General features: G+C 41.7%; 1 protein-coding gene across 3 annotated transcripts in view; it reads left to right on the top strand.

Moving 5' to 3' along the window:
- Positions 1 to 14,902, top strand: part of PDE4B (phosphodiesterase 4B) — a 649,316-nt gene that overhangs the window by 486,489 nt on the left and 147,925 nt on the right. For all 3 annotated transcript variants that reach the window (XM_043876456.1, XM_043876457.1, XM_043876458.1), the window contains one exon: positions 12,889 to 13,083. In XM_043876456.1, coding sequence (XP_043732391.1) covers positions 12,889 to 13,083 — 195 coding nt within the window. The remainder of the gene's footprint in view (positions 1 to 12,888; positions 13,084 to 14,902) is intronic.

The following is a 14,902-nucleotide window of genomic DNA, read 5'->3' as shown; positions in this document are numbered from 1 at the left end:
AGTCTGCTGATGATTAATTCTTTCACTATCTGGTGGAAGTCTTTTTGTTATTTTTTCTTGTGGATTTTTTATTGTGCTTAGATATAGATCATTAAAGTTTGATTATTTGCTGATATGTAAAATGGAAAATGATTCAGGAGGAAATAAAGCAGCACAGTCTTTGAATAGGGAGGAAGGGTGGGGTTCAGAACAGAGGACTTGACTTCACATATAATCATGGCGGTTTACTGATGGTAACAAGAGGAGAGTCTGAGCAGATATTTATTGATAGGAGTGAGTTGATTGAATTTGTTAATGGTTCCAGTCAAACTGAGTTTAAATCCAAGATCCAGTATTCAGTAGCTGAGTGGTCTTCAGCAAAGTATTTAAACCCTTTGAACTTCAGTTTTCAGATCCACAGAATCATGTTAATATCTTCCCCACAGAGTGATTATAGCCATGAAATGAGTTAATGTCTACCAAACACATAACACGTAGCCGGGAACACACACTGTGTCTGTAAGGAAAAAAAAAAAAAGTGTCACCTTTTTAATTTTACTGCCAAAGTCAAGGAGAAAAGATCCTGTGACCTCATTTTTCTACCTCTATTTCTCTTATCTTCCTTCTCTCACCCCTCCCTCCTTCCCAAAAGAACAAATTTAAAACTCAAATACCAGGCTGTCTGCAGGTGCAGTGTTCAAGACTGATAACATTTGGAGGCCAGATGTTAACTGACGTAAACACTATTAAGTGCTCTGTAGACCGGAGGCTGAGGCAATGATTTCCAATTTTATGATTATTTGAGTTAATGGCAAACCACACTGCCACTCCTTCCACCCTCCTGCCTCCATCAAAAAGGAGGTATATAGCCTATTTGTTCCCAAGAGAATGTAATTTTTTGAAATACAAAGTTCTTGAAATATTAAGTAATGGCATTTCACAAGCTTAGGACTGGAAAGGCAGCCTCAGTGCAGACCTCAACACCTACTCGAAGTTCTCTCTAAAAGGTCAAGGACTTGTGAAATTTGATCTTAGAACTAGTTTCATTTTCTGAAATAAGTCCAGAGTAATAATCACAAAAAATGCTTCAAACCTATAACAAGTTTTTATGCCAACTGATATTTTCAATTTGAACTTCCTAAGGATTCGTGTGGGTGAATACCAATGACAGGAAATCAATAAATGAGTCCTTCTCCTAATGAAGAAGTATTGTTTTTAAAATAGCAATTAGTTGGATCTGCTATGAATCAATAAGTTGATTGTTGGTGTTTAATATACTTACACACTCATTTATTTATTCATTAATCCACTGAATAGATATTGGTCCAGAACTAGCAATATGTCCTAGGCACATTGCCAGGCACTAGTTAATACACTAGTTAATACACTGGTAAATACAACAAATGATCCTCATGAAGCTTGGAGTTTTATGCAAGAGGAAGACAATTTCAAAACAATGAGCAGACAAATAGATGTAGCAAAAAAATTGTAGTAGTACTATGATGCAAAGAGGCCCTATTTAAACAATGGGCTGGGGAAGGAATTTTTAGTAGGTGCCTTAATCCAAGGCTTAAAGAATGAGAAGAAGGTAGCCATACAAGGAGTGGAGGAGATAATAAGCAAAGAGCAGCATTTATTCATTCATTCAACAAATATTTGTTCAGCACTTTCTGTAAGCCAGAAACTGTTCAAAGCAAAGAAAATATACCAGTGAACAAACACACATGCAAAACTGCTGATGTGGGAAAGGATTTGACGTCTTTCTGGAACAGAAAAGACGTCCTTGAAGCTGAATCATACTGAGCAGAAGAGGGGCGTGCAAACTGAGGTGCAGTGGCAGGGACAATACTATGTAGGGATTTGTAATCCAGGTAAGGAGTTTGGATTTTATGCCAAATGCAATGACATGATTTGCTGTATGTGTTAAGGAGTTGCTCTTGCTATTAGTGGAGAAAGTGCTGGAGGATGAAGGGAGGGTATAAGCAAGGAGATTCATAGGGTGGCTACGCTAGTTCAAGTGAAATTTTAATGCCCTGAAACAGTGGTAGCAGCAGAGATACAGTGTACAGTTTTGCAGAAGGAAGGATAGGACTTATTGATCAACAGAAAAAGAGGAAGGGGAGTTGAGGAAAGATGTAAAATCATGGATGATTCAGCTGAATAGATGGTGGCTTCATTTACCACAATGAAGAAGACTAGGTAAGTGGATGGAGGAGGTTTAATCTAAAGATTAAAATAAATTCAAGTTTTCTGGCCCAAGTTTTAAATAATAAAATCAATACAATTTGAAAAAGTGAAAACCAGTGTCTCATGGGATTAACATGCCCCCCATTACTGGAGTGTATACAAGCATCCCAAATGACCATTTACCTACAATATTTTAGCTATAGATTTCAAGCAGAATTCTGTAACTGGTTTCCAGATGGTATGTGAGAATTTATAAAAGAAAGCAACAGTTTCTTGAAGCCATCACTGGTTGAGTAAAAAATGGTTTTCCTAAATCAATCTCATTTCTCTCAAAGGTGATTTCACTTACCTTTGAGCTACTGGAGGCTGGCACTGTATTTCTTAATAAATGCTTTATTTCATTAATAATTGGGTTTATGATTGTCAGGGCTACCAAACTTATAAATGAGAGTATTTATATCTTGTTAAGACACTATTTGAATATCTTTTGCGATAACCTTTTAGAAAAAGTAGTGAATGTAGACTGAGAAATATTGAGCTGGTAAGGTAAATTGTACACCCTAAGTGCAACTAGGTCAGTAGCAACAGAAAGAAGTAAGTTCTCAGCCCTATGGTAAGTCTCCACCCTCCCACACCACTGCTTTATAAAGTCGACATACAAAACACATTCCCTCACAGAAGAATGAGAATTCTTCTCATCTGGGAAACCCCTACCTTTCCTGAGAATCACTGCCTTTACTGTTATTCTGTCTTGGAAAGTATTAGTGGATAAAAGTTTGAGAGTGAGTTTGCCAGATTTTAGCCCTAATTAGGAAACATAGAGAAACATATACTTTATAACATTTTTATTTCTGAAAATTATTTTTTACCTGGAAATAGACAAGCAGATCACTTTGTAAGCATGTTAGAAATAATTTTCTTATAATTATGAGGTAGGTCTGTTTATATTTGGTACTAGTTTTCTTGTACATCAAATCATATAGGAATAGTACAGTGTGAAGTTACTAAAGGATCATTAAAATATGGTCCTAAGCATTTGAAACAAATATTTTTAAATGACCCTCATTTTATAATCTCATTAGAAAAATTAGGCATTGGTATTACTTTTTAATTGATACATTTCCTTAGTGAAATGTTAACAAACTGAGAAAGGATCTCAAACAACAAATAAATGAACTTGCAACATAGAGTCCTCAGCCAAAGGAACATCAAGAGGAATATTCATGCCATTTCCATCCCTAACACCATCAACATCAAGGAATGAGGATGATCATTGACAAGCAGGATCATTTGCCTTTTTCTCAGGCTTCCCTGGTGGTTCAGATGGTAAAGAGTCCACCTGCAATGCAAGAGACCCAGGTTTCATCCCTGGGTTAGGAAGATCCCCTGGAGAAGGAAATGACTACACACTCCAGTATTCTTGCCTGGAGAATTCTATGGACAGAGGAGCCTGGAGGGCTACAGTCCATGGGGTGGCAAAGAATCAGACATGACTGAATAACACACTGGGCTTGGTGCCTTATGGAAAGTATTACAGCCTTCTTTGCAGGTGGTATTTGGTACCAAACTCCTCCTTCTTCTTTTCAGGGTGATCACAGCAGAGGGCAGGAGATGACTCCACATCCCCACACCACGTACATTTGCTTTTGCTGGAAAAGTACATCTGTGCAGTCTGTGGAGGGCATCAAAGAGGAGTTAGAATAAGATACTTGGTTTCAAACCATTCATTCCTTCATTTTGTTTATTCATTAGACATTTGCTAAGTACTCCTGATAGGCATGACCCTTAGCAATGGGATAAATAATATGAAAAAGAGGTTCTGTGTCTCTGAGTTTCACAGCCCTTTGTGGGCAGATGAGATTGCTAAAAATTCTCCTGGACAAGTGCTAGTGGAGAGATACATCAGTAGATAGATATCAATGCAGAGAGAGCCGTATGAGACAATGGAACAACTAACTGAACTCAGGGAAAAGGAAAATCATATCACTACCTGACTAAATGGCACCATATTTAAACCCAAATATCATTTGATCCAATTTTTTTAGTTTAAAAGGGTGTGTAAATGGAGATTGGGGAAAAACCCAGTAACACAGTTTGTTACTACCTCTGTCTGGTTTCAACTCAAAGGACATCATCTGAGGAAGGTGGAAGGTGTGCCCAGTACAGACAGTCTATGCAGCTGTGTAGGGTGGGCCTGCTGACACCCAAACCAGAAACATTCTTCATACCTGTGTCTGCCGTACTATTATGCTTTATCTTCTCCATAGCTTTTATCACTCTCTGAAATTATCACATTTGACTTATTTATTGTCCATCCCTCCCCACAAGAACCTTGTCTGTCTTACACATTGCTGAATTCTCAGGTTTCGAACAACTCCTTGTTTCATAAATATTTGTTGAGTGAATGAATTATCACAACAATATAAAACCACATTAAATCACACTTGAGAACCAATATTTCTCCCGTTTTGAAAATCTCTGTAAGATATGTTTAGGTGACGCTAGTGGTGAAGAACCCACCTGCCAATGTAGGAGACATGAGAGACACAGGTTCAATCCCTGGGTTGGGAAGATCCCCTGGAAGAGGGTATGGCAACCCATTCCAGTATTCTTGCCTGGAGAATCTCATGGACAGAGGAGCCTGGCAGGCTACAGTACAGAGGGTTGGAAAGAGTCAGACACAGCTGAAGTGACTCAGCACACAAGCATGCACGTAAGATATTTGATCTCAGACACACCTTAGAGATCTTCTATGGAGTCATGTCTTCATTCATTTCAGTGGGGGAAAGACTAAGGCGTGGGTGCAGGGGCGCATACAGAGAGTCCCTGTTTCATGTCAAGTTATTTTTCCCCAGAGCAGGAACTGGAAGTCAGGGCTCCAGAATCCCAGGGCTCTTTGGCACTACTCTGCTCCCTCCGTCTAAACCTCTCTGTGGGGAAAGTAGATTTGGAGTATTGCAGTGGATGTAATTTTCAAAGGTCCTAGGAGAAAAGGAAAGCCATGCTAAGCTGCTTTTGCAATTCGGATGAGTTGAACGTAATAGTTCTCTTTACTGCTGTAAGGGAGGGAAGTCAAGACTTCAGAACTGGATTTTTAGGGCAAGACTGGGACATTCTGCTGTAACTATGGCCATAGATCTGCCTGCTTTCAGCAGAGACATGGGCTCTGCCTCGTGCTGGCTGTGATTTTGCACAGTTAAGTCCTTCATTCGAAATTAGGACTCACTGCAGCTTGCAAATTAATTCTATAAAGGTGGGTCACTGTCACTGTGGACAAAATGCATGCCCCTCTGCAGCTTCCCCATCCATAGGGACCAGATAGCACATTGAGGTGATAGCTAATCTAAGTATTTAAGGGGATGGTATATTTTATTAAAGTGATAAGCAAGCATTAGAAGGTGTTAGTTTCTGAGTAAAACTGAGGGAAATATTTTCCAAGAGAACTTTAAAGAAACACCACATTTTTCAAGAATATACCACTACCCCCAAACACACATGTACAAACATACACAATAGCCAAACATATACCTTATGATGCACAAAAAAGTCCTGCAAAGCTGCAACTCCTGGCGTGGAATTCCTGACACACTGCAGGGAGGTTGGGGAAAGTGGACCCTCTCGATTCCATCTGGGGACTCCTCTGAGGTCTTTACCTGCTAGAGGTTTTAATCCAAATAGAAATGGCTTTTTGTCAGATAAGAGATAAAAACTGGTGAGATGTATTCGTTCAATAAATGTTTGTGGGATGCCTTCTGGCATGAAACTCAGTTTTAAGCCCTAGGAATACAAAATGAATAAGGCTTAGTCCCTGCTTCAAGGTCACAGTCTAGTGGAGTGAAAGAGATAAGTAAACAGAGAAACCCAATCCAGCGTGGTAGGTTCTGGGATCAGAAAGGGTCTGTGGGGACACGGAACAGAGCGCCCTGAGTGCAGTTGACAGGATGTAATTAAAAGAGGCCACATTTGGGAATTTTTCGAATGAAGTTTCACATTTTGGAGCCTTCTGTTTTCTCCTTTTGGAAATGAGGGGAGGAAAATCAGCCCAGAGTTGTGAAAATTCAATGATGTATTACCTAAAGAAGGAATGAGTTGTCAAAGAAAAGTCTCCTCTGATTCAGAAATGAATGATTCCTAGGATGTTGCTTCAAGACTCTTTGTTACAGAAATTGGGGTATGCACAGGTAATTAAGGGTCTAGAAACAACCACCCTGGGGGCAATTGCAGGCAATTCCGCAACCACCTGGCTTAACTTGAATTCTTGAAAGTACAGCTTCTCTTGGTGTAATAAAAGGTTTCATGTACACCTTGTGCTTCTGTTCTTTATCCCCGATTTTTCCTCCCAGGCTTATGAATAAGGCTTTAGTCCTATTTCTCCCTTGGAGACTGGCAAGCTGCCCCACCTTCTCCGGTTGGAGGCTGGGGAAGCTGTAGCTGTCTTCTGCCACCTGCTGGCTCCCTGTTAGCACCAAAGCAGGGCTGACTTTGCGTGGACTCCCAGGGAATGGAATCCATCAGGGGAGAAAGAGGGGCAGAGAAGGTTCCTGCTTTTATTAAAAAGAAAGAGATGAGAAGATGGCAGACAGAAGCTGGTATAGGAAGGCTTTTCTCATCATGGGGGTTTGTCATAAAGCTATCACCATCTCGAACATCTAAGCCAGTGATTTTTCTGTATAAACTTGTTTTGTTCAGGGAGAACAGAGCTTTTTTTTTTTCAATTTTTACTTTTAGGTCATTGTCTCACAAAACTTATCAAATAAGGTAATGCTGCACCTGCATAGACTCATTTGAAGGAAACAGCAGAAACACCTGCCAGTGGGAATTGAGATTGCGGGTAGGGAGGCAGGAAGAGGGAAGGTACGTGAGAAACATTTCACAGTGAACTGCAGTATTCTTTCGTTGGTTCAGCCAGCATTTTTAAAGACCTGCTATTTATAAGGCTGTAATCCAGATGCCTTGGCTCAGTTCAGTTGCTCAGTCATGTCCGGCTATTTGCAAACCCCTGGACTGCAGCACATCAGGTTTCCCTGTCCATCACCAACTCCCGGAGCTTGCTCAAACTCATGTCCATCCAGTCGGTAATGCCATCCAACCATCTCATCCTCTGTCTTCCCCTTCTCCTCCTGCCTTCAGTCTTTCCCATTATCAGGGTCTTTTCCAGTGAGTCAGTTCTTCTTATCAGGTGAACAAAATATTGGAGCTTCAGCTTCAGCATCAGTCCTTCCAGTGAATATTCAGGACTCATTTCCTTTAAGATTGACTGATTTGATCTCCTTGCAGTCCAAGGGGCTCTCAAGAGTCTTCACCAACACCAGAGTTCAAAAGCATCAATTCTTTGGCACTCAGCTTTCTTTATGGTCCAGCTCTCACATCCATACGTGACTACTGGAAAAACCACAGCTTTGACTAGACAGACCTTTGTCAGCAAAGTATGTCTCTGCTTTTAATATGCTTTCTAGGTTGGTCATAGCTTTTCTTCCAAGGAAAAAGCGTCTTTTAATTTCATGGCTTCAGTCACCATCTGCAGTGATTTTGGAGCCCCCCAAAAATAAAGTCTGCCACTATTTCCATTGTTTCCCCATCTATTTGCCATGAAGTGATGGAACCGGATGCCATGATCTTAGTTTTCTGAATGTTGAGTTTTCAGCCAGCTTTTTCACTCTCCTTCACTTTCATCAAGAGGCTTTTTAGTTCCTCTTTGATTTCTGCCATAAGGGTGGTGTCATCTGCATATCTGAGGTTATTTATGTTTCTCCCAGCAATCTTGATTCCAGTTTGTGCTTCATCCAGCCCAGCATTTCACATGATGTACTCTGCATATAAGTTAAATAAACAGAGTGACAACATACAGCCTTGACATATTCCTTTCTCAATTTGGAACCAGTCTTTTGTTCCATGTCCAGTTCTAGCTGTTGCTTCTTGACCTGCATACAGATTTCTCAGGAGGCAGGTCAGGTGGTCTGGTATTCCCATATCTATAAGAATTTTCCACAGTTTGTTGTGATCCATACAGTCAAAGGCTTTGGCATAATCAATAAAGCAGAAGTAGACATTTTTCTAGAACTCTCTTGCTTTCTCTACGACCCAACAGATGCTGGCATTTGATTTCTGGTTCCTCTGCCTTTTCTAAATCCAGCTTGAACATCTGGAAGTTCTTGGTTCCTGTACTGTTGAAGCCTCGCTTGGAGAATTTTGAGCATTACTTTGCTAGCATGTGAGATGAGTGCAAAAGAATCCGCCTGTCAATGCAGGAGACATGGGTTCAATTCCTGAGTCAGGAAGATTCCCTGGAGGAGGAAATGGCAACCCACTCCAGTATTCTTGCCTGGAAAATCCCATGGACAGCAAAGCCTGGTGAAATATGTTCATGGGGTCGCTAAGTGTTGGACACATCTTAGCGAGTAAACAAAAACAACAAATCCAGATGCCCGGGATACCAAAGTGAGTAATATTGGGTTCCTTCTCTTTTGGGGTTAAGAATCTATCGGACAGCAGCTAGATAAGAAGATGGTTAAATAAAGGGAGAATTAAATAGAGATCATAAGTATTGTGATCATGTATTGCTATAAAGGCATCTAGTGGAGCACAGAGAAGGAGCATGTATCTAGATCAAAGTGGTAGCTGCAATGTTAGAAAATATTTACTGGAGGAGGTGATATGAGCTGAATTTGAAGTAGTGACTTATTGGAAACAGTGGGGAAAAGGGCATTCCAGTTATTGGGAGCACCACCTCCCACATGCAGCATCACCCACTACCACCACTGCTTTGGGAAGCTGAGACCTCTAGAATCAAAGGAAAAAGTTGTTAAAATATTAGGTCTTAGATAACAAGTGATTGATTCAGTCCAGGGTGATCTGCCAAAGCATGCAGAATCACATGGGACGGCAGCATACAGAATCCTGGACGTCAGAGGGCAGGACTGGTGGTGGGGAGCTTGTTTCTGATCCTTGGGAAAAGGTTGCTTTTCATGCTATTTCAGTCCACATGCTGGATATGGGCAGGTACCATCAAATATTCATGTCCATGACATCCTCTCAGTCCATCTGAAACTTCTCAGTGAACTCATCCACATATTGAAATACTTGTAAGCTCAAAGATATCAATGATCGTGTTATTTAAAATTGTAAATTAATGGCCTACAATAGGGAAAATGCCTCAAGAGGTTTGAAACAACTTCTGGGTGAACCATGAAGTTCCATAGGCATGGAAAATGATGATTCTGGAGACGGTGCAGTGTGTGAAGGAAAAAGAAAAAAACTTGTGAAGAAAATCATGATTTAAGCCTGCAGGAAAAATATTAATACTCAGAAAGAAAATATTAAACTGATAATGTTTTTTCTCTGTTGTTTACATTTTATAGCACATCCTTAGTTACTTTTATGATAATATTTTTTAATATAATGCAGCTTAATGGTGAACTATGGCTTCCCTGGTGGCGCCAGTGGTAAAGAACCTGCCTGCCAATGCAGGAGATGTAAGAGATGCAGGTTCGATCCCTGGGTCAGGTAGATCCCCTTGAGGAGGGCCTGGCAACCCACTCCTGTATTCTTGCCCAGAGAATCCCATGGACAGAGGAGCCTGGTGGGCTACAGTCCATAGAGTCACAAAGAGTTGGATATGACTGAAGTGACTTAGCACGCACACAAAGGTGAAATATGGGTGCTGATTAAGGCAGAGACAACAAACCCTAAATAAATAATTACCCTTTTGTACGTTTGTTTCCGATATTTCAGATTCCACTTTCCCCCTAATTGTATTTCAGTTTGTGTGGTATATTTGTTTTGCTTGTTAAGTCTGTCCTGTGTCTTGCCCTTGCCCACACCCCTCTTCCCAGCCTGGATCTGTGGGATGCATTGTGATGTCTGTCTGCTAATTTTGCTGTGACTGGGGCTGGTGTCTGGTTGGTGATTCATATTTGTTCCTAAGTTGTACATCTGTGTTGGTTGCTTTGAAACATGCCCCAGGGAATATGAAAGGCCATTTGTCTCCCTGAAACTGCTTCTTTGCCCCCAGGGAATTCTTCTTTGGCTTCTGAATTCTGGCAAGCTCTTCTATGAATTTAGCCAGGGTAAAGAAGAAAGAAAAAAGAAAACAAAGGAAAGCAATAGGGAGAGAGTTTTAACATGTGGGTCTAGTCCCTTCTTACCTGGCAGGACCAAACCTCCTGGATACAAAAATTGAGGGGCACATGCTTTGTGACATCTACTTAAAAGGTAATACTTGTGGGCTTATTTCTTCCCACTAGGAATGCCTGAAGTAGGAAAGAGGGCAGACTGAGCCCTGATGGAAACCTCAGGAAAAAGTTCTGAGAGTTTGGTAGGCATACCCACTTGGCAACTCTTCTAAGAGTTTAGCACAGATATACACAGAAGTGACATTCATAATATTTAATGACTGGTACCACACGGACACTGACCAATTAAATGGACACAGGCCACCGTGCTGAAGCTGGAGGCCCCCTGCTGTTCCAGACATCAACCCTTTAGTTATTGGATAACCAGGAGGTCCGGCAGCTCCTGGAGGGTCTGGGGGCAGGGGCTGGCTGCAAGCTGTTACCAAAGTATTTCAGTGTTTTAATACCCATTAAGGATATATAGACAGAGACCAAATGAATTACCGCATGGCTACTCATAAAAGTTCCAAGCTTATGCCCACTCTTAAGCTTTATGTAGTCCCATCTTTACCTATTAAGAGCCTGCCCTCTTTGTCTTAAAGAAGAGTTCAGAGCCGACGTCAAGACCTAGTCATACTGCAGGCTCCAGGTGGCACAAAGAAGTCCTTATCCACAAAGGAGCTCTTTATTTTGCTCAATGACTAGTATAGATCTCACCCAAGGGAAATTTGTAAGTCAGCTTACATTATATTTTCACTTGCTGCAATATATTTGCCTTACAATATAGCTTTACCTCCAGGCAGGCTGGCAAACAGGCTGAAATGTGTGAGTGATTGCCCACCTGCCTGCTTGCCTGCAGAATCTGAAAGACCGTCCCATCCCAGACCATGAGCCTGCTGTGAAAATCCATCTGCAGTACCATGAAAGCCCAAATACATATATTGGATTGTAATGGCTCTTCCTTGTCCTCTTCATGGGAGATTCTCACTTGCTGCTTCTTATCAGACACCTAGAGTCTGCTGGTTGGCTAAAAGCAGCTTCTCGGAATGGTCTCTGGGGAAGCATTATAACCCCGGATTCTCTCGTTTCTTCTTCCCGTGTTTCAGTGAAACCTACAGCTTCAGCATAATTTGCTGCTTCCCCTGCCTTCACTCCAGATAATGGCCAGGGTTGCTCATAATCCAACTGACTCTCTACATACCAAGCACAACTTTTGTCTGAATGTAGAGACTGAAAGGAAATTTCACTCTACCCAGAAAGCCATTCAGGAGTTCTGTACTTACAGAAGTCTGAGGTTGTAGAAGACTGAGTTGGAAAGCTTGGATTTTCCAATTCTCCTTGCATATTTACTAGCCTGTGCCTTCGTGCAGGCATTTAAAATCTCTCGAAGCCTCATCTTCCTCAAATGTAGAGTGGAGTCATACTGTGGAGTTCACAGGATCATGATAAGGATTGTAAATGAAATCATAAATGAGAAAGCCATCTGTAAACTAAAAACATCCACCACAAGACCACGGGCTGTAAGAACTAGTGAACAGAAAAGAATCACAAATGTAGAAATAAATCATGGCAGCTGGATGAATATGAGGTAAGCCCGCTATTGTGGTCCAGCCTGGAAAAGAGAGCATCCTGTAACTTCTCCAACACCTTTCTGCAGAGCTTGTGTTGGAGAGCAGAGAGTGGTCTAGAGAAATGCTAGGCAAGAGGGTTACTGCCAGTCTGAGGTTATGCACGCAGGAAAAATATATAGAGAATGGTGGAAAGCATGGGGAAGACAGGGTACCTAAGGTAATACCAAGACTGGGAGAGAGAAAACAGATAAAATGTCTACCACTTCCGCCTGTGTGGTCATTGCTCAGAATTGGTTCAAATAAATCTGGACTTGAGGGTACCATTCCAGAGTGAGGGAGACTGACCAGAAATCTCAACGATACTCTTCCGCTTGAGTCAGTAGCTGCATCCTCTCTCCTCCAGAAAGAAAGCTCTGCTGCCCTGAAGGCTTATTTGGCATTATTAGATTAATTAAGTCATTTTCTGTGCTTAAACTTGAGTATGAATGGTAAGTTGCAGACTGGGCCTCCCGTTTAATCAGCCAGTGGATGTTTTCAGAATAGCACTTTGTTCCTAAAAACATTCAGAAATATGCACATTGTCTCTTTAATGAGACTGTGATATTTATTTATGGCAGAAAGAAGTCTCCCAGCTAAGAAGACTCATTCAAGTGATAGTTGAGTGTCTGGCACTTAGAGCTGTGTTAGATGCTGTATCTGGAGTCGCTTATTATCACCAGTTCATTTTATGAATTTGTTAAAGTTACTCATGTCGCCGAAAGGCCGTGGGACTTTGTGCTGGGGATCAAATCCTGGCTCCACTCTTTGCTAATGACTAAACGTCTGTGGACTGTTCCCTTTATATAAAATAGAGGATTAGATGACTTTTTGTATAAAAGAGAATGAGGATGACTGCAACTCAGAGCTGTTTGGAGACGCAAGACTTTCCGTGACGTGTGAAATGCTGTGTAAAATGCCCGGCGTGTGGTTCTCCATGCGTGTATGTCAGCTGCCCTTCTTCCTGGTTCTCATGTGACTATGTTTTTTTCTTTCTCTTTAAGCTTTGATGTGGAAAATGGCCCTTCCCCAGGTCGGAGCCCGCTGGACCCCCAGGCCAGCTCCTCTTCTGGGCTGGTTCTTCATGCCACCTTTCCCGGGCACAGCCAGCGCAGAGAGTCCTTTCTGTACAGATCAGACAGCGACTATGACTTGTCACCCAAGGCGATGTCAAGAAACTCTTCACTTCCAAGTGAGCAGTAAGTACAAGCTGTCTGGCTCCCTGTCTCACACTTACCTAACCTTTAACACGTCAGAGGAGCAGCACTGTTCCCCTTTAACACAAGGGAAGAGGGAGAAAAAATGTGAACAGGAGCAGAGATGACAACGATAACCACCTTAAGGGCATATATGCTCTCTCGAGTGAGAAATGTATAGCTAGGGTCCACAAGAGTGTTTAAAAACCTTACGCACAGTGTTTGCTTTACTTATGTTATTGATACTTTTTTAAGCTTTTGATTTTATATTGGAGTATAGCCAATCAACAATATTGTGATAGTTTCAGGTGGACCACAAAGGGACTCAGTCATGTATATACATGTATCCATTCTCCCCCGAACCTCCCTCCCATCCAGGCTGCCACATAACATTGAGCAGAGTTTCCTGTGCTAAACAGTAGGACCTTGTTAGTTATTCATTTTAAATATAGCACCTTGGACCCAAACTCCCTAAGTATCTCTTTCCCCTATTCTCCCCTCCCCGCTGAAGTTCATTCTCTAATACTTAAAAAAAAAGTTTTTATTCAGCTTCATTTCCTGAACTGCTGACTCGTTTATGGCATGAGAACCTTAATACTTTTATGCAAACCACAATCTAACTTTGCAAGGCATGCACAGTTTACATCAGGCTATAGCAGAGAAGGAAAACAGTGGTTGGTGACATGCAACTTCTCTGAGTGGCCTTTGCTGGGTAACATTTAGTAAGCTGTCATCTAGTCACATGTCTGTGTCCCCTCTCTGGAACCTTGACACAGTGCCCACTTATTGCCTGGCTCCTGGGTGAGACAGGACACACTTCCACCACCCTATTAAGCATGCCTGATGTTTGTGTTTTGCTGCTATTAACTGGAGATCTCTAATTTTTATTTAAAGAACAGTGACAGGGTTGTGTTACTTGTTTATTAAGTTTCTGAAACCAAATAAAGTTTGATGATGGAATGCGAGCCTTAAAAGGTTTCTGGGCACATGTACAATTGTTCTTAATATCATATGGTATAAAAATATCAGTAGCTCCCTAAAGTCTCCAGACTGGAAAATTCCGCTGGGCTCTCCTCAGTTGTTGGGAAGGAAGCTAAGAAGGGTCACCCTTTTGTGAAAGGGGCACAGGGCATTTTAAACCTACCAGTAAGAAAATATGCCCCAGGGCACTTCTACCAGCTAATTTTAATAGAAGCATGTGCTCAGTCGCTCAGTCGTGTCCAACTCTTTGCCATCATATAGACTATAGCCCACCAGGCTCCTCTATCCATGGAATTCTCCGAGCAAGAATACTGCTGGTGCACTGGGAAGACCCAGAGGAATCGGGTGGAGAGGGAGGTGGGAGGGGGGATCAGGATGGGGAATACGTGTAAATCTATGGCTGATTCATATCAATGTATGACAAAACCCACTGAAAAAAATAAATCAATAAATAAAGGAGAAATTGAAAAAAAAAATAAAAAATAAAACAAACAAAAAAAAAGAATACTGGAGTGGGTTGCTGTTTGCTCCTCCAGGGGATTTTCCCAACCTAGGAATAGAACCCAAGTCTCCTGCATCTTCTGCATTGGCAGGTGGATTCTTTACCATTGAGCCATCTAGGAAGCCCTTAGTAGAAGCGCTCCTGCCCTAAAACATCTCAATCATGGGTGGACCAAAACTCATTTGGCTAATATTTACTGAAGCTCGGGGCTTCCCTGTGGCTCAGTTGCTAAAGAATCTGCCTGCAGTGAGGGAGACCTAGGTTCGATCCCTGGAAAGACCCCCTGGAGAAGTGAAAGGCTACCCCCTCCAGTGTTCTGGACTGGAGACTTGCATGGAC

The sequence above is a fragment of the Cervus elaphus genome, chromosome 20, assembly GCF_910594005.1.
Source record: "Cervus elaphus chromosome 20, mCerEla1.1, whole genome shotgun sequence".
NCBI lineage: Eukaryota > Metazoa > Chordata > Mammalia > Artiodactyla > Cervidae > Cervus > Cervus elaphus.
The sequence above is the reverse complement of the archived record's forward strand: the minus strand, read 5'-3'. Positions and strand labels throughout refer to the sequence as shown.